Raw genomic sequence first — 18,862 nt, 5'->3', positions numbered from 1 at the left:
CAGCAAACAACAAATAATGAGCCATTTTCCCTTATCTTTTGGCTGTTTGTAAAGTAACTGATAGTTGTTGCTGGTTGCCAAGGTAACACAGCCTGGGGGTTAGGTGTCTTATTTTTTTTTGTCTAAATTAAGTCAGTCTTTATCTTTGTGAAACAGTCTAACTTGCTTTAGACTAGTCAATGAGCAAATTTTAGACTTTTCCAACACTATAGACCCGTCTAAAATAGCTTTGACAAACCGGCCTCAGGATTCCCCATGCAAGTGGACAGCACCTTGGTCTCGGAGGCCTGAAATAGCTAGTAATTTAGATAGTTTGTTCCCAGTAACACTCTTACTTTGTCTGACATATCATCCACAACAAAAGGAGTCGACATGTCAGTACTTCTAGCGTTACCTTCTAGTAAGACAAATGAATGGTAGGAAAGTGAATGTTTTATTGGTGTATTATACTTACAAGTAACTTAAACACCAAGAACCCAAACACATGATCTTACAAATAAAAACATCTTTAAAAATAACAAGAACGTAACTTAACAATAAAATTTGAACAGAGAATTTAACTAGGGCTTTAAATAAATGTCAAACAGTCTCCTATTTAAAAAGCAGTATAGCTTTTCAATACAAAATCATCTTATCAGGAGACTTGCATCTAACACAGGACTGAATCTGTGCAAATCTGACCATGAAAACACTGAGAACACTTTTTTTCTCTCTCCCACAATGCACTGGCAGCACATTAGTGTCTTATTACAAGCACAATAAGACAACAATCAGTGCTGAATCTGTTCCTGGATCAGCTCTGGTAGTTAAGCACATCAATTAAGTTCATCTCATCCTCGATCTGTGTTTTTTTTTTTTTGTAATCTTAATAAAGCTTCTGTGAGTGCAAACACTAAACAAAAGTTGTCTCTGCCAACTTCATAGATGTCCAACACATTACTGTGAGGGATCTGTGGAAAAGTATTATATTTCATAATTGAGTGAGACCACTAAAGTTTCAGTCCAAAGTCTCTCTCTCCTTCCTGACCAAAAACAGACCGTCCGAGAGTGACTAATTAAATCAAAAGACCCTGTCAAACTCTGATTGGCTGGTGGTGGCAGGGTTTCGGTTCTGATTGGCTGGCTGCTGGGGCATGTGACCTCTCCTGCGTGGTGGTGCCAGATACTCAAACATGGAGGTGTTGTGCGTGGAGAGCATGGTTTTGAGGTCAGAGGGCATGGGGTCGGACCAGAAGAAGTCGTGGTTGAGAGCGTCGTCGCTGTCAATTCTCTGAGCCGGATCCAGAACCAGCAGTTTGTCGATGAGATCCAGAGCGTACGGGTCTTTCACATAAGCCTTGAGTCTGTCCTTCACCTTCCGCTTCTGGCCTTTAGGAAGCTCCATCTTCTGATAGAGTTCATACTTCTTATCCACATCGGGCCAACCCTGAGACAACACAGAATACATGTCAAAAATATGCAAATAAAAACATAAAACTGTTAAAAAATAAATCTAGAACTTGAGAAAAGGAAAATAAAACTAGCATGTGTGTGTAAAAAAAATTATAAAAATGTTTTGGTCCTATGAGCACCCAATACAGCCAATCATACAAATCTTAACTAGCTTAGGATACTTCTTCAGCTTTCTTAATCAAGGAGCCAAGAGCATTTTTAATACTTATGGAGCTTTGCAAATCAAACTTATTCTTAAATCTAGGATTAAGAGTAAAACTGTGTAATTAAGTGGCTTTATACATATGGCCCCAGATCACAAATGGACACTTCGGACACATTTGAAACATGGTAATATCAGATAAAACAGTAGTCGTTCTCGGGTGACTCTTTGTGATCTGATCAACAGATGTAAATGGATTTCTAATGTTGTGTGTGTGTGTGTGTGTGTTACCTCAGGAGTAATAGAGCCACACAGCTGGCTTATGAGGGTGAGCTGATGTTGTTCTGTGTTGCCCTGCATGATGGGGCTTCTGGTCCACATCTCCGCCATGATACACCCTCCACCCCACAGATCTATAGGAGGCCCGTAGTCTCTTTCCCCTGAAAAAAACAAGCAAAAAACAAATACACAAAGTGAGAAACAATCAACTTAATCCCACATAAAAATGTTCAAAAACAGGACCAGTAGCCGTTTAAAAGAATTATATATAAATTTCTTGTCACACGTGATAAACAGTAAAAAAATTCACCTGTCGACTCTTTTTAATTAACTTTTTGCCTACTCTATTATGAGTAGTGGGTCACGATATATCATATTGACGATCTGGTCAATTTTTTACACATCGGTTTTGTTTCGATGTCAAAATAGGACTGATGTGAACAGGCCGATATCAATCCTGTGTATTTGACATGTAGATGTGAGTGTGGGGGCGGGGATGTTTGCTTTTGCACGAGCGCATACATTACAAGCGCAAGTCAGTTTAAATATCAAGCGCATGAAGACTGGAACTTGCGTGTTGTTTTCTGTCAGCCTTACAAAGGTGTATTTTTGTCCCACCAGAGCCTATTTGACCAGTGAGTGATGTAATGAGTGACTGATGTGCTTGTTTAACTGAGAGAACGAGCAGAGAGAGTGAAAGCCCTGGTCGCACACGTGCACTCTCACCGTCTTCAAACTGTTTTGCTCTCTCTCCCTCCCTCACGCATATTAATGAATTGAGTTGAGTGAATATCTTTGAGAATACACGATGGTAAAACATGTTGGGTTTTTTTCTGAACTAGCACTGGTTGTGAATTGTGCTAAAATACCGTTGCCTAGGGTGACCATATTTTGATTACCAAAAACCGGGACACTCGGCCCAGCAAACACATGGCCCAACTCAAATGATACTCGATGTTTACTCAAAGATACCTTATTAATTTCAATACATTTAAAGTAGGTTATGCCTCCTCTGTATGGATAGAAAATTCTTATATTGTTATATGAAAACAAGACAGTTGGTCACAATGCCGTTGCCTTATCTTCTCTGAAAAGCTTTCTACACATTTAGATGACATGAACCACACAATAAACAAACAATAAACAAACAAACAAAAAAAGTATATCTAGTGAAGAAATGTTTTCTGTGTTGAGACAAATCATGTGGGATGTCCTAACCTGCCTGGATATTCAGTGATGACACGTCCGATTCGCGAACTAATGACTCCTTTGAACCAATTCACTTTAATGAATGGTTAAAACAACTGATCTGTCCAACACTGAACTTAAGAGACATAAATCGGAAACACTTTACAATAAGGTTCCATTTATTAAAGTCTAGTTTACTACATTAGTTAACATTCTATTAATATTAGTTTCAATACGGATTTACTCCATGACAAAACCACCCCATTCATTCTAGAATGATTCATTCTTTCCAACCAGAGCTTCAAGTCATCTGGTGAAATTGTTTTTATATCGCAATATGTACAGCAGAAAAAAAGGTGAAATGTCTTTTTTTTACCAATATCGTGCAGCCCTAATCCTCGCAATGTGTTTTCTATACAGAGATTTCGACATTGGTAAATACTGGTATCGGCCATAACAGCAATATTAATATCGGTTATCGGTATCGGCATCGGCCACAATTTTCACATCAGTGCATCCCTACTTATGAGTACTGTGAATTCAGACATACTTCTTTTTCACCTCTCTTACGTCCAATTTCAAATGCAGCTTGAAAGAAAGTGCTTCAGCCAAGTAATATTGAGTCAACAGCACTTTTCAATATGTTCTATTACTTTAATATTATTTCATATACTATTTTCATTTCAATATATGAAGAGTTCAGATGCAAAAGCCTCTAAATGCCATTTGAAATTTTCTTCTTTAATGATGATTTTTTATCAAACTTGTATATTTAAGTTCAGTAATTTCACTTAAATAACAATTAATAGGTAATTATCATTGCCATTTAAGTGAAATCACTGAACTTAAATATACAAGCTTGATAAAAATCATCATTAAAGAAGAAAATTTCAAAAGGCATTTAGAGGCTTTTGCATCTGAACTCTTCATATACTGTATGTGCAAAGCATATATGAATCAATTGTGTTATAAAGTCTCAGTGATCAGGTAATACCGGCTAATTAAACTTTTACTCATCATATTTTTGTCAACAGGATCTGTTTTCCATTTACTACTGGGAAAGAAAGTGGAATACAAGAATGAAACTTCACTCACCCAGCAGTAGTTCAGGTGGTCGGTACCACAGTGTGACGACCCGGTTTGTGTAGCGGTTCCCCTGACTGTTCTTAGCCAAACTAAACGCTCTGGCCAAACCAAAATCAGCCAGCTTCAGAACACCATCTCTGGTGATCAGAACATTGGCAGCCTTCATGTCTCTGTGGAGGATCTGACACAAATATACAAAACACTTTAGTCTGAGCCTAAAAACATGAGTTTTTACAATATTAAGTTACATTTACCTCAGATAATCTGGACATGTAAATAGCCACGTCTTACCTTGTTTCTGTGTATGTAGTAAAGTCCGTTCAGCAGCATCTGCATGACCTTCTTAATCTCAGCCAGGGTGAATTTAACATTAGCGTTGCTCAGCAGTCCAGCGAGGTCATGCTCACAGAAATCGAAAACCAGATAGATGCTGCCCTTATAGCGGTTAAACTGGGTGGCTGGAGAGAAAGAGGCGAGCAGAATGAACTGTTACCGGCATTATAATCCTTCAATCAATAGCTGGACATAATGGTCATTAATTGTCTACTGATATAGGTTGATATAGGACTCCCACACTTTTTGATTCATTCATTTTCATTGGTTTTTCATGATTACTGCATTAAGGGCAGTTGACACCAAGGTCAATAACCATAACAATGAGGTTTAATAATTGGCACATTTACTTTAACACACACCTTTTGTTCTGCAGATCTCGATGAGATTCACCACATTCTCATGTTTCAGCAGCTGTAAGATCTTGATCTCCCTCAGAGCTGTGATGGGAAACTGACGAGAAAAGCAGCAAAACACAGGATGACGTGTGACATCCACATAATCAACCGTACAACGGAGGATTGAGCTGCATGTTCTCACCCCTTCTTTCTCATTCTCCATAAGAACTTTTTTCAAAGCCACATGCTTCCCAGTCTTTCTGTGTTTGGCCTTGAACACTTCCCTACACACAGAAAACACATCAGAGATCCACTAAACCTCATTATATCAGCCATTACACAAGCATTAATCACTCACCCGAAAGTTCCCTGGCCGATCTTCGCCAGCTTCTCATATTTAGAGAATTCATCACAGAAGGGAAACTCGACCCCATCATAGTATTTAGACATGATGGCCGTCTCTCTGTCCGGCCTAACACACACACAGACCGACAGGACAGGACAGAGTGTTATTAAACACGGTGAGGAGCTCGCATTGCCTTCTGGCGTTCTTACATTGAGATAATTACTTAACAATACTCTTACAGACGCATTTTGGCAGAATTCTGTTTTAATTAAGACAATATTTAGTCTTTTATGAGGCTGTTTTGGTTGCGTGGGTGATCTCATGTTGTTCATTCGGGCCTGACAGACACAAAACCAGACCCACTCACAGAAATAGTAGCTTTACAGCGTCGGTTAAAAGACTAAAAATATTTAACAAGTACAACTGGGTGCTTGACATGTTTACGATAAACAAAAGTGACGTTTTAATATTTTAAATAACTGATAAGAGATAGAAATGTATTAAAATATTCGTACTTTTCCGCGCCGGCGGAGCTTCCGGTTTTGTCGCGCTGCATCGTTGCTGTTTCTCTGTGGATCCCCAGGACGGATTCAACAGCGGCAAGAAAAACTCTACCGCCTCCTGCTGTCCGGAAGTCTTACGTAAAACTACTTTAGTCAAATGTATTTCAAAACCTTTTCGAAATAGTGATTGTACTATCATTTGAGCATGCATTGTATCATATCAGCTCAACTAGGAATTAAACAAGGTACATTTAAAAATATTTAGGAAAAATATGATTGAACAATACAGACCAAACATCTTGACATTGTTTTTATTCAATTTCCATCTGTGGTGATTTTTTTGAATAGCATCCTATGGCACTTTAAGACAAGAGTGGCATCTTTATTGACCAAAATAGTTAGTCACATTTCTTGATATAATTATCAAACTTTCCCAGATAACAAAACCAACCTACAATCTAAAAAAAAAAAACAAACAAAAAAAACATGTTCCATTTGAATATAGCAGTGTCTATTTAGACTAGGACACACTCTCCCATCGTAACTACAGTACATACAATTCTACAAAAAAATATATTACACTAATAGTCAGTTTTTATACACCACCAGTCCTCTGATGTGTATGTGTATGTATGTATATATATATATACACACACACACACACACACAACACATTTAAAATGTTTATTTACTATGAACGGGTGTGGGCACCTCTGTGTTGAAATACTTTGAACATTTCGCATCCACTTGAATGCAAACTTTCCCATACATGTGTTAGAAATTACACATTAATAATATTACATTATAAGAGAATAGTGTTTTATATAGGCACAATTCTTTCAGTGCAACAAAAAAATAACACAAATACTGATGGATAAGTTACCTGACTTTCTATTTCATGAATGAAAAGATCCAGATAAAAACATCAAAATTGAAATGTAAAACAAAGAAGCTTACACAGAAAATGAACTAAATGCACTTTAAAACAAAGTAAACATGATTGGCTCAAGTAGTTTTGAATTTATGTGCTCTTTACATAAACTGACAAACGCTCAATGTTCGATGCTCTTCCCAAGTCACAACGTTGAATGCATGGATTCTAGAAGAAGCGGTCATGATTTAATTCGGGCAGTAAATCTTCTGAACTAAAGACTGAACTGTAGTGTGACAGCGTTTAGGCACAAGGTGGCGCACTTGCTATGTTTGTCAGATGCGCATATCTCCATTATGAGTTTAAGGAAGGGTCCAAGTGTTTTAAAGCCCCTCCCACCAGGTGTAAGCTACCTGTGATGAGGACGTGTATGTTCACGGCCTCTCGTAACAGTGCAGCTTTCGAGTTTATGCTCGGTTTAACGGGTATGACGCATTTGTTTGGGTCTGACAGAACCGAGTCTCTTCCCTGACTGATCCACTGCAGGGCGCTGAGGATGCAGGGAAACACCAGTGTGTCGCTGTGCCTTTCTGCCACTAAAGGCAAACCTCCCCCGATCAGAAGCTCCGCCTCTGGCTTCTTCTCCTGGCCATTCATAATGCGCCAGCTCTGCTGGTTGTCCAGGCAACGTGTGAGCATGTTCTCCACGGAAACGTTAAAGTTCTGTTGATCTGAAGGACAGAGTATGTTAGTAAAATACACTGAAGTAACTGACATAAAACCTCATTAGAGACTGATTTTAATTATTAACAGCCACTTACAAAAGACTCAACTAAAACAAGTCACACAAGTCTGATATTGACATGATATTAAACAAATAAACTGATACTCTAAAGGGGGGGGGGGGGGGTTACATTTAAAATTGTACTGAAATATTCCTATGCATATTTTCCTATGCATATATTTTTGCGTACACAACGATTATAAATGAGGCCCCAGGGGTGTCCAATCCTGCTCCTGGAGGGCCACTGACTGTCCAGAAAATTTTGGACACCAATTAAACACACTTCAACCTGCTAATCAAGGTATTACTAGGCGGTACTACAAACTTCCAGGCAAGTTTGAGCCAAACACTGCAGGACAGTGGTCCTCCAGGACTGAGTTTGGACACCTCTGGACTAGAACTCTAGATCTCTGACACTGAAAGCATCTCTTACCTGCATTACAGGTCGCTATGGCCTCTGTGATGTTCGGACAGAACACAGCAAAGTCGAAATGACAGGGCTAAAACATATAGCATTTAAAAATGAGTCTCTAGGTTACCTTAGAAGAGTAACATGATAAAAAAGCACGAATTGATAACTCACTGTGAGCAGTTTGAGCATGGCAGCACAGTCTCTCTCTCCTGAAGCGTTGAATAAGAGAACCCTCACCACCGAACCCCTACAAACACACACACAACATTAAACACCAGCTATCTGCAGATATGCAACATTTAAAATCCACTGCAAGGCTGACCGCAGGTCAGTGTTATTTCATTAATAATATAGTATTGTAGCATTAACCATGTATAATAGTTTCTCACTTTTATTTATATATATATATTTTTTTCAGTTTTATATATATATATATATATATATATTTCATATTTTTTATATATTTAATATATATATATATATATATATCAGTTTTTATTTGTTTTTGATACTTTATTTCAGTTCACGTTAATATAACTTTCATTATAACTCTGTCAGGACCACTATCGTCAAATACAATTGACAATTAGCATACAGTTTGGGCAAGAGCAGCAATAACCCCCTTTAGGGTAACAGAACAGAACCAACATGAATGTATTGCAGATATCATTAATTATTATTAGTAATTTACAACATAATTAGAGAATTATACACTGATTCAGGAGTAATCAGAATGCCAAATCCTGACTGACGAGAGGAGGAGGGTAATGAGCTCCTGAGAAAGGCGATAGATGCTGATAACACTGAAGCAGCTTATATTTTAATATAGTGATAGGTGCCGTATTCCTATAGGTAGACGTGGATCAACTGGCAACCAAATAGAAGTCCAAATCAATGCAGTTTCAAAGGGCTCTGCATTGATTTGGACTTAAAATATTTGGTTACCATTGAAGTCTATTGAGTGGAGAAAAATATCTGAAATGTTTTCCTAAAAAAAACAACAACAAAAAAACAACAACAAAAAAACTTAATTTCATTTCCACTGAAGAAAGAAAGACATGAACATCTTGGATGGCACTGGGGTGAGTAAATTATCAGGAAATTTTCATTTTGAGGTGAACTAATCCTTTAATCATTTTACAAATATATTTGTTTTAGTTAACAATAACATCCCTGCTGTAGGTTCTCTTTTGTACTGTTACTGTATGTTTAAAGATTTTAGTCTTGAAGCCATCAATCATACAAGGAATATTATAAAACAGAAATAAAAATAAAGATCAAGGCCTTCTCACCCAGCATTTCTCTCATGATGTGTTGCGATCTCATTAAACCAGCGGACGCAGGCCTGCATGCTGCGTGTGGTATGAGCTCCGTCCAAGAAATACGTCACAGGGCCGTGTTTTAGCGTCTGATTGCGCCCAGGCCACTCAGTCTCTGCAAGACCTGTCAAAACATCATTTATTGTATATTGGCTTAATGCATATTTGACTTAAAGACCATTTAGTAATAGTGTAACATAGTGGTTAAATATCTAGGCTACAGCAGTAAATGTGACATTTTGAAAAAAATCAGGCAAAAAAAATTTGTTTGGAGGTTCGGGAGTTTGAAACGGCGTGGTAAACACCTTTATACTGCGATTGGTCCATGGTGATGATGTAACAGGTAGGTGTGGCTCTAAGGCTCCGCCTTATTTTAAAAGGAAATATTCTCGAGTTTATCTTCTGTTCAGTTAAGGTCAGATGCAAGCAAAAACATAAATACACTGCAGAGCTGTTTTATAGTAAAACATGAAGTTGTAATTCTAATTGAAAGCAATACTAATTGTTTTCACGTTTAATTCTGTAAAGCTGCTTGCATTTAAACAATCCATTGTACAAAGTGCTGTATTAAGGGGGAACTGTAACGAAATAGGAAGTATAATAGGAAGGATATAACAGATGTGTTATCATTGTTATTTGTGGTAGGACACTTAAAATTACTGAAGTAATTACAAGGGGGGAAACAGTGATGTCAGTTTGTTGTTTTGTTACTAGGGTGCAGGCATCTTGAGCTTCAACACTCCGTGATGTCACTGGGATGATAGGCTACCTTGACAGCTCCAGCAAAATATATATGTGACCACGGCGGGTCCTGTCTTACAAGTCCTCTTAGTTATACTCACAAGATACTTATTACTGTGATTTCAGCCGCTTTCAAACAGTGTAGCCAGTTTAAATTTGACGAGTGCACACGCCTTAACGCAATGCACAGACAGCCAGTGGTCACTCACAGCGCGTGCACTAAACTAAATTCTCTTTATCGTCATTTAGGCCTATGTCACACTTCCTGCTTCCGGAACGCGGAGTAGGGATACAGAACTTCCGGTTAACAGTATTTCTCGATAAGGATTTAGATTATCAGCCCTAATGTACCATGCGAGGTAGACTGACCACGAGCTATGAGGTTGTGAAACAAAGGTTTTTGCTTTCATATGAAATCAACCTTGTTTAAAGGGATACTCCACTTTTTTTGGAAATAGGCTCATTTTACCACTCCCCCAGAGTTAAACAGTTGAGTTTTACCGTTTTCAAATCCATTCAGCCGATTTCTTTTATATTTAGAAAAATATCAGTAACCAGACAGTTTCTGGTCTCATTGACTACCATAGTATATTTTTGTCCTACTATGGAAGTCAATGAGACCATCGGCTGAATGGATTTGAAAATGGTAAAACTCAACTGTTTAACTCTGGGGGAGTGGTAAAATGAGCCTATTTCCAAAAAAGTGGAGTATCCCTTTAAACAACATGTTTTATCCACAATCTTATAAACAAAAACTACACTACCCACAATCCTAAGCGTAGCAGCAACGTCTGCTGATTGGCCCAACTCGCTGTTAACATAGAAACGTTTACCTTACTGGCGAACTGCTAGAGCTACCCGCGTACCGGTTTGCTCTGCATCAGGAGGACGTAGACAGCCATACGTCAGCTTTCACGCTTTCCCACTTGAAAGTTTTAATTTACCATCCGAACCACATCGTCATATGTGACTTCAGCCAGGTTGCAGAGAGATTTGGCCCAGCGGTATCTATAGGACTCCACCATTGTAAAAAGCCAACCAGAAGAGCCATATCCCTACTAAAAGACGTACTTCCGGTCTTCAATTTTTTCGTGACATAGGCCGATTGCATTTAAAGTGTCAAAAACACAAGGCTCTATGTGTATCAGTATATTCTAGAACCTTGCATTGCTGTAGTTCTTAAAGTGACAGCAGTCTATATAAGAAGCATTATATGGTTCATTCATACAGTGAAGAATATGCTGTTATATTTGATGATTCAATTTCTAATATGCTGTTTTAGTGTTAACTTGTACAGTTCTCCGTCAATACTGTAAAAATCAGTCATTTCAGTCAGATTAGCAGGAGAGTAGCCTGACATAACGTTACTAGCCAACAGTGGTACCATACCAGTGACGTCATCGAACACAGCTGCGCTCTAATAACAACAAATGTTCATTTCAACATTAGGAAAAACTTCATATATATTTAGTTTTAACATTAATTTTGAATTAATTTGTTTACAACTTTAATAACAAACATGTTATTAATATATATTTTGTTCGTTTCAGTTCCCCTTTAATAAACGTGACTTGAATGGAGAGCCGAATCACAGAGCTGGTGCAAACAAATCCACATTTCTATGATCAGATGCTTTCTTTACTGCAATTTCTCAACATTGTACATTTTTGTTTATTTTGTTATTAAAAGGAAAGCATGCAGCACATATTTACATATTCATCTAAATGCCACTCTCATCAGCAGCGCACAGCATTGGGATGTTTGCTAATAGTATATCGCCGCTCAGGTATTTTTCTTACCCCTATGTGGAGAATGAAAAAGGACTTCACTGTGAGTATTTCGGAGCCTTGAAAAGCAACTGCCTATGTAGGCAGTAGACATCAAGGCTGCTCACTAGGTTTTAGAATACAAGGCTGTATAGTGTGTTTTTACAGACCTTTTATCATTGCAGGACTAGGCTGGAAAGCTGGAGCTGGACTCACACCGCCGAACTTCACTAGAGATGATGACGATGCAGGATCTGAGAACAAACAGTTAATAAAGACACTATAAAAGAGATGTGAACAAATCTACAGAGACAGAAACACACACCTGTCAGGACATGTCTCTGCAGCCAGGTGTGTGAGAGCTGTAGAGCCAGAGAAGCGTTACTGCGCTGATGGTGACCAGCTAAACCCAACCTGAGCGAGCCCTCGCTCTCATACTCATCCAGATCAGGACACACTGACAGCGAACACTGAGAGAGAAAAACAGAGGACAATGACCACGTTTACATGCAGCCATTAACCCGTTTAAAACCGGGATATTAGCAATAACCCGGTCTCGAACGGCCATGTAAACACCGGCAAAAACCCGAATATGATCATATCCCGGATTTTTAAAAACTGGGATATTATACCTGGGGTCCCCCTTTTCTAACCTGAATTTTTGTTCATGTATCGGCATTTCCCCATAGTGATTTGTGTTCTACGCATGTTCGATTCACAAGGAATCTTGGTCTTTTGAGTAGAGAAACTTCTCAGCGCATAAAAAAAATCAACGTGCAGAATACATAAACATGGCGAGACCAGGCGAGGCACAGCACAGTTTTGGAGCGAGGTCAGTAACGTTACCAGCATCAAAGCGCAAACAAAGGCGATCGCTATCTGCCCTGAACTATTCAAATCCGCGTGCTGCTGTTGTTGTCTTTGGATCCAGGAAGAAGAATCGGAAATGACGCATATTGCGTTTTAAGGTTGTCCGTACGTCTAGACACTAACCGCGCGTCGCGTTTACATCGGGATATTGCAATTCCGTGTATACATGAGAAACTCTCTCTGCTCACGCATGTAAACGGGTTATTCCTAATGTTTCAGAAACCCGAATAGTGACCTTAACCCGACCATAACCCGAAAAATGGCTGCATGTAAACGTAGCCATGGTCAGCAAATTGTGTATCTGCAGTATGTTCGTATTTCTTACCCCAATTTCTTCTGCTCTCTCTTGAAGCACCTTCATCGACCCATCAGGCTGTTTGACTGTGAACGCAGGAACCCCCGGCTGCAATAAACACACATACACTGAATACCTTATAACACACTCAGTTTTTACAGTCACAACACACAAATACTCACCTTAAAAATCCCTCCTTTCTGCCAGGCAATTTTCTCAATGGTATCTCCCAGTAAGCTGGTGTGATCTATGCCCAAAGAGGAGATCCCACACACCCAGGGATGCCTAGGAAACACAAGAGACATTTCAACAAATTAAATCTTTAAAGTGAAGCAAGTCATTTCTTGTAAATATTTAAAGTGCCCTTATTATGCAATTTAAAGGTTCCTTATTTTGTTTAGAAGGCTCCTACAAACGATTTACATGAATATGTAAAAAATAAAAAATTTAATTTCTCATAATATGCATTGCAGAATCAACTCTTTCATCAGTGTCTGAAACAGTATGATAAAGGATTCAGTCCCTTTTCAAACTCCTCTCAGAGAGCTTACTCTGCTCTTATCGGTCAGATGGCCCAGTTAGTCGTGATTGGTCTACTGCTTCCTCAGAGCTTGATACACAGTGATACGAACAGTAACGATGGCATAATGTTTACCGTATTGATTCAAGTCCGAGAGCTCATCTATTGGAAGAGCATGCAAAGTGGATTTGCTTTGGCACCAGAAAACAATGCCAACTCTCATGTTGACAACATGAACCAAACTCTTTCAGACCTCATCAGCAACAACTACAGTGTTTGAGGGCGATTCGAAGTAGATGTTTTACGCAAGTAAATGTTACAAACCTTTATAGGTTCGTGGAATTACTGACGACGCGTTTCAGGCAGTTTAGAATCGGATTTTTCTTTTAGGAGACAATAACTTTATTTGTTGTGCACTTGATTGGTGATGATTGGTTTGATATGGCTAATGAGGATACAATTAAATTATGAAGAATGCAGATCAATGATTGGTTGATTTGAGAGGAATGCGTCACGCTTAATCTATAAAGCCAGACGGATGAAGATGAAACGGTTGAAACTAGGCTAACGCGGCACAAAGAGAGAATTAGACACGCTACACTGAAGCAGATGGGAGGGAGACTAGAAAACAGCTCTGGTACCTAATAATATTGGTGCAGTCATACGCTCCACCGATCCCCACCTCGAGGACAGCCAAATCAACCTGAGCGAGACATGGAGAAATAGAGAATTTAGCTCAATTAATAACCAGCATCTATAATAAAAGGACAACTGTCATGATCTTTGAGACAACTTATAAAACTCTGACACTGATGATAAAAGAGTGTTAAAAACGATCACTATCAAATGCTTGAGCTGAATACATGTGGGTTCCATTACATGCTCAATTATTATAATAAATCAGATCAGGTAAAACTGAGTAGTTATGTTACGCACCTTCTCCTGAAGAAAGACGTGGAAGGCCAAAATGGTGAGAAAGCGAAAATAAGCAGGCATGCTGCCTCCATTGGCATCCTGAAAGGTCAAACAGAAACTCTTATGACACAAAAGTCTTTTGCACTTTTAGATACAACTCATATTACTGCTGTGCTTTGCCATTTAAGTAGGATACATGAATGTGAATGTTCAAAGACGCATTTTAGGTTCAAGTGTCTGAACAAACGACATTGTTTCCATCCTCACATGACTGACATGCTGTTGTGATTATGCAATTATGTGACCAGAAGCCTCACATTTACACTTAACACAATTAACATGGTACAGACACAAACCCAGAGGAGCAGTCAGCAGGAAACACGCAATCCTTTCATAGGAATTATAGCATTAGCACTGTGTAGAGAAAGCAACCAGATCATTGTATAAAGCTACTACGATGTACTAGTATTAACACGTATATTAATCTTCTTCGAAGGGAAAAAGCTCAGACATATGCACATTCTCACTAAAAGGAATTTAAAGGGTCCATGTTCAATTATTTTTTATACTTTCTTGCACCAAAAGTGTTCATAACACTATTTTACATGGCCAGGCCACTTCCTATCCTCTCTCAGAGACAGAACCAAACAGGCTCTTTTTGTAACTGTACTTCTAATATTAAATTATGCATCTTTTTTCCCACTTTCATCATATGTTAATGTGTTCAGGATTGTGTCATAGCCATGGTGATTTATGGATTTTTACCATTAGTTTTTACAAATGGTCTGGTGTATAAACATAAACTCCTTCCCAGTTACACAGTTTGAGTTGTGAAAGTTGCATATTGACAAAAAGGAGGGAGGGAGGGAGGGAGAAAAATAACATCCGGCTCACCTTTGTCTCTTCCAGTCGCCCGTACACCTGCCAGAAATATTTGGTGAAAAGCTCTTTTCCTATTGGCTGCCCGTTGATTCTGATTCGCTCTCTCACTTGCACCAAATGAGGTGAACTAAAAATCAAGACGACATAGAAAACAACCAACTGACATAAGATAATGCAGTATCTGTAACGACTTTACTACAATGTTTGTTTAAGCCCTTTAAAACGTCTGAAGTCTTACTGTGAACAATGGTCAATGATTATGTAAATCATTAAGCTTAAGATAAAGTTCAACTAAACAAAACATATCGGTTAGGACAGATCGATTACATAATGTGCAAGGTAATAATGACGCAGTGCATAGCTTTACTTTTTACTCTGAGAGCTGGTTGATTTAAGTGGAAAGATCAAGCAAAGTTCAGCATGAACTTATATGTTTGTGCATGAATGAACAGTAGTTACGCAAAACTCCCCACCACTCCCACAATCACTACATAATGACTATACACACCCTTTATCTCCAAACACTGCATTATTTTGACTGGCTATAATACCTGTAGAATCCAGTGCGGAAGCCATAGTTTCTTAAAATCTGTTCTGTAAAGGCACACGTTGAACCCTGAAAATAAAAAAAAAATTCAGCGTTTCACTGAACTTTTGTAACTTGATTCAGTTATTAATTCCTCAGTGAACTTGTTTACCTTTCCTTTTGTTCCAGTTACGTGAATAATATTGAGACGATCAAGGTCTTCTACCTGATGACACACAGAACACAACAGTTAAAAGGTTATTTACAAAAGTAACCTGAAATTAAAATACAGATTTGAACATGTTTCAACAAGTCAAGACTAGGAGGAACTTGGTTTCACGATGCAAAGCAGAGTTGAGTTGCTTTTAGTTCCTGATGTGCCGTCAGGCATAAATGTACCATTTATAATGGCTTCATTGTTTTTATTTTAATTATATGAATAACATTAAGCTGTTTTTGCACTGTGATATCAGACTTATAAATCATTTAAGTATCATTTTGTTTACATAAAGTTGCAAATAATAATTGACAATAATTAAACAACCTTTCATTTATAAAGCATTTAATTCACTGTATTATCCACAAATGGGCTTTACCACATTATTTAATTTACAAAATAATATGCAAATGCAATGTAATTATAGAAATGTACTGTACACATATATACTCAAAACAAAAGAAACAAATATTTTGATACAATATTAATTGAATTCACTAGAAAATATTTGAAAACCAAATTGGCATATTATCTACTCACCAAGATTTTAAAAAGAAATGTTAATCGGCAAAAGAGGAATGGTTATTTGCCAAGTCTGATAGCAAAAAGCCAAATAAAAGCTGATTTGTTAACATAAACAGTGATCAATCATACAGTTTTCATGATATAAAACCATTCATATTGCGATGAAAGGATTTTGGTCATACCGGCGTCATGAGTAATTTTTGTGTCGGGAAGCTGTGTTTGATACCTTGAGTCCTGCCCGCTGGAGAAAGCCTCTCATGGCCTGTAGCTGGAGCTGAGGATGACCTCTCTCTCTCTTCACCTGCTCCAGAGCGCTGGCGTTTGTCTGGAGTGTGTTGAGGGTGCACACCGCATCCTGAAAGACATTCATCATAATGCTACTGCTGGATCTCAAACACTTCATGCCATCTCAACACCTCAAACACCAACCCATGGAGAAAAACACCACCTCTGGAGCTTGAGAACATTTCATGTTTACATCAAATCCATATTTATGACTCGCATTACATGTGCTGCTGAAAGTAAATTCATAGCTAGATATCCATGTGGAGCTCTAGTCTCTACAAACTGAGGCTTTACTGTTGCTTTGATAGACACACTGAACTTCTGAACTCTTTCATAATATGTGTTTAGTCAATGTTTAGCCAGATCTGGTGTATGCACTACAATCATATTACAACTGACAAATGAAAACTAAATGTTTTTATTGCTAAATGTTTTGGTTGCTGAAAGTGATCAGATGATTTATACAAGCAACTGGCAAATATAGGCTATATTGTAAGATGAGGTGAATCTAGACTTGACCCCATTACAAATACAAGGGAAATCTTAGACAAAAATCAAATTAAAAAGTTTATTAGTAATTTTCTAATCGAATGTTGTAGGCTACATACTCATATATATATATATATATATATATATATATATATATATATATATATATATACACTTATGCACAACATAGATTTTTTTACCTTGTTTTTTTATATTTCCCGTTTTTTCTAATAACATTTGTCCACCTTATCACTCACACACATAACGTTACAGCACTTTGTAGGCTATAACGTTATATTCCAAATGCAAAAAAATTATGCCAATAAAGCTTTGTTGACACTGACTATCTGACTAAACTGCCATCTAATTATTTAATAGATATAAGAACACATCCAGCACAATTATGAATTAAATAATATCTATTTTCTTCACACACATGCATTTAATCCTCAGTTATGGCTGCCTGCACACTGAGCACATGGCCTGAATAAAGGTTTTCTGACAAGCCGTTTTGACAGTTATTGCATAACCGAACTTGTATAATTATGTTGTTGTTACTAGTACTTTTAAAGTAAAATATAATTTAAAGTTTTCTGTCATCCAAATAGTGATAAGTTTCAATTAACTGGTAACAACTTGTTCTAGTAGTAACCAGTAACTGTTACTTGTTACTAAGTAACGTTACTTAAGTCAATAGAAGCAAAGAAGCCAGCAGTATCTCATAAATAAGCGTTAATAACATTACACATACAATAACAATAGATAGTAATTTATTATTATGGATAATGTTGTACGGCTGGTCGTAAGACCTCAATGGAGTCACTCAATGGAGTCAAAATTGCCGCTCTTTGAATTAAAAAAACTTAACGGCTGTCGGCTGATGTAACAACTGTCATGGATGAATCATCGGCGTGCGTTCGGTTTATCTGTTAATACTTTTTTATGAGTCAAAAACTTTCCAGCCCAAAGTCCGAAATAAAGTGCACTAAACGTACCATTTTTGTATTAATTCCCATAAATACGCATAACGTTTAGACAAGGGAATTGAAAAGCTTTAACGTTACCTGGTAGTCCATTCTTCGGAACCGCGGAGCAGCTTTTGTGCTGGAGAATCTCGGTGACACTCCGCCGGTCGTGCACAGTTCGGTCCACGCGCGTAAACGCTCCAGCGCGCGGAACAGGCGCATCGTGGGGACCCGTAGAGTGCAGGAAGCAGCACCAAATTTGGGGAGTTTTCCTGTCAATATGGACCTCGCGTCATACCACGCCTCCTTTCAGCTCACCATACAGATTTTACCAGGATTTCACTACTGTTTGTTATTATTGCCAGTGCGAATGACAACAATCTGATGGATTCGGATAAATAGAGAAGAATTGAATGATGATTTGTGATTCGAGGAAGGCGGTTTACAAAGTCAAAAGGCTGCAAAAACGGGCAGTTGAATTCGCATAACATTTCCAGTTCGCTGGCGATTAAAACCACAGCAGACATCCTGTTTTAACCAGGTTGCGTGTTGTTGTAATAGCTGCATGTTTAAAAAAATGGAATTCTCTAGTTTGCCATGCAATGCTGCTGAAACGCTGCTCACGTGTCAGCTGTCTTCTAGAGCAGAAAAGCTTGTGCAATGTGCACAGAACACATCGTACTGCGCATGCGTATTATCGCATATAACACTGCACCGCCGCCTACTGGGCATGGCAGTTTCATGACATGTTTTAATTAAAATTAATTAATATATTTTAAGTAGAGCTGTGCAAAAATTGATTGCGATTAATCG

General features: G+C 38.1%; 2 protein-coding genes across 4 annotated transcripts; both read right to left on the bottom strand.

Annotated features, from left to right (window-relative positions):
- Positions 1-414: 414 nt before the first annotated feature.
- cdk9 (cyclin dependent kinase 9) lies at positions 415-5,813 on the bottom strand. Of its 2 annotated transcripts, none has more exons than XM_039659581.2 (8): positions 5,680-5,813; positions 5,177-5,290; positions 5,021-5,102; positions 4,843-4,933; positions 4,439-4,605; positions 4,157-4,328; positions 1,886-2,034; positions 415-1,426 (listed from the first exon to the last, which is right to left on the bottom strand). In XM_039659581.2, exons 1-8 carry the CDS (start codon positions 5,718-5,720, stop codon positions 1,061-1,063), a joined length of 1,182 nt encoding a protein of 393 aa, XP_039515515.1. In that variant the 5' UTR covers positions 5,721-5,813; the 3' UTR covers positions 415-1,060. The 2 variants fall into 2 exon arrangements, with proteins under 2 accessions (XP_039515515.1, XP_088979825.1); XM_089123699.1 differs by lacking the exon at positions 5,680-5,813 and adding an exon at positions 5,404-5,422.
- A 149-nt stretch (positions 5,814-5,962) lies between these two features.
- Positions 5,963-18,676, bottom strand: fpgs (folylpolyglutamate synthase). Of its 2 annotated transcripts, none has more exons than XM_039659580.2 (15): positions 18,149-18,676; positions 16,537-16,665; positions 15,741-15,794; positions 15,594-15,658; positions 15,055-15,169; positions 14,182-14,259; positions 13,887-13,948; positions 12,908-13,010; positions 12,756-12,833; positions 11,886-12,030; positions 11,731-11,814; positions 9,027-9,177; positions 7,906-7,981; positions 7,756-7,822; positions 5,963-7,269 (listed from the first exon to the last, which is right to left on the bottom strand). In XM_039659580.2, exons 1-15 carry the CDS (start codon positions 18,269-18,271, stop codon positions 6,893-6,895), a joined length of 1,707 nt encoding a protein of 568 aa, XP_039515514.2. In that variant the 5' UTR covers positions 18,272-18,676; the 3' UTR covers positions 5,963-6,892. The 2 variants fall into 2 exon arrangements, with proteins under 2 accessions (XP_039515514.2, XP_088979754.1); XM_089123628.1 differs by lacking the exon at positions 18,149-18,676 and adding an exon at positions 16,759-16,892.
- Positions 18,677-18,862: the final 186 nt, after the last annotated feature.

The sequence above is a fragment of the Pimephales promelas genome, chromosome 19 (genome assembly GCF_988280905.1).
Source record: "Pimephales promelas chromosome 19, fPimPro1.hap1.1, whole genome shotgun sequence".
Classification (NCBI taxonomy): Eukaryota; Metazoa; Chordata; class Actinopteri; order Cypriniformes; family Leuciscidae; genus Pimephales; species Pimephales promelas.
This window is presented reverse-complemented; position numbering and strand designations above follow the sequence as displayed.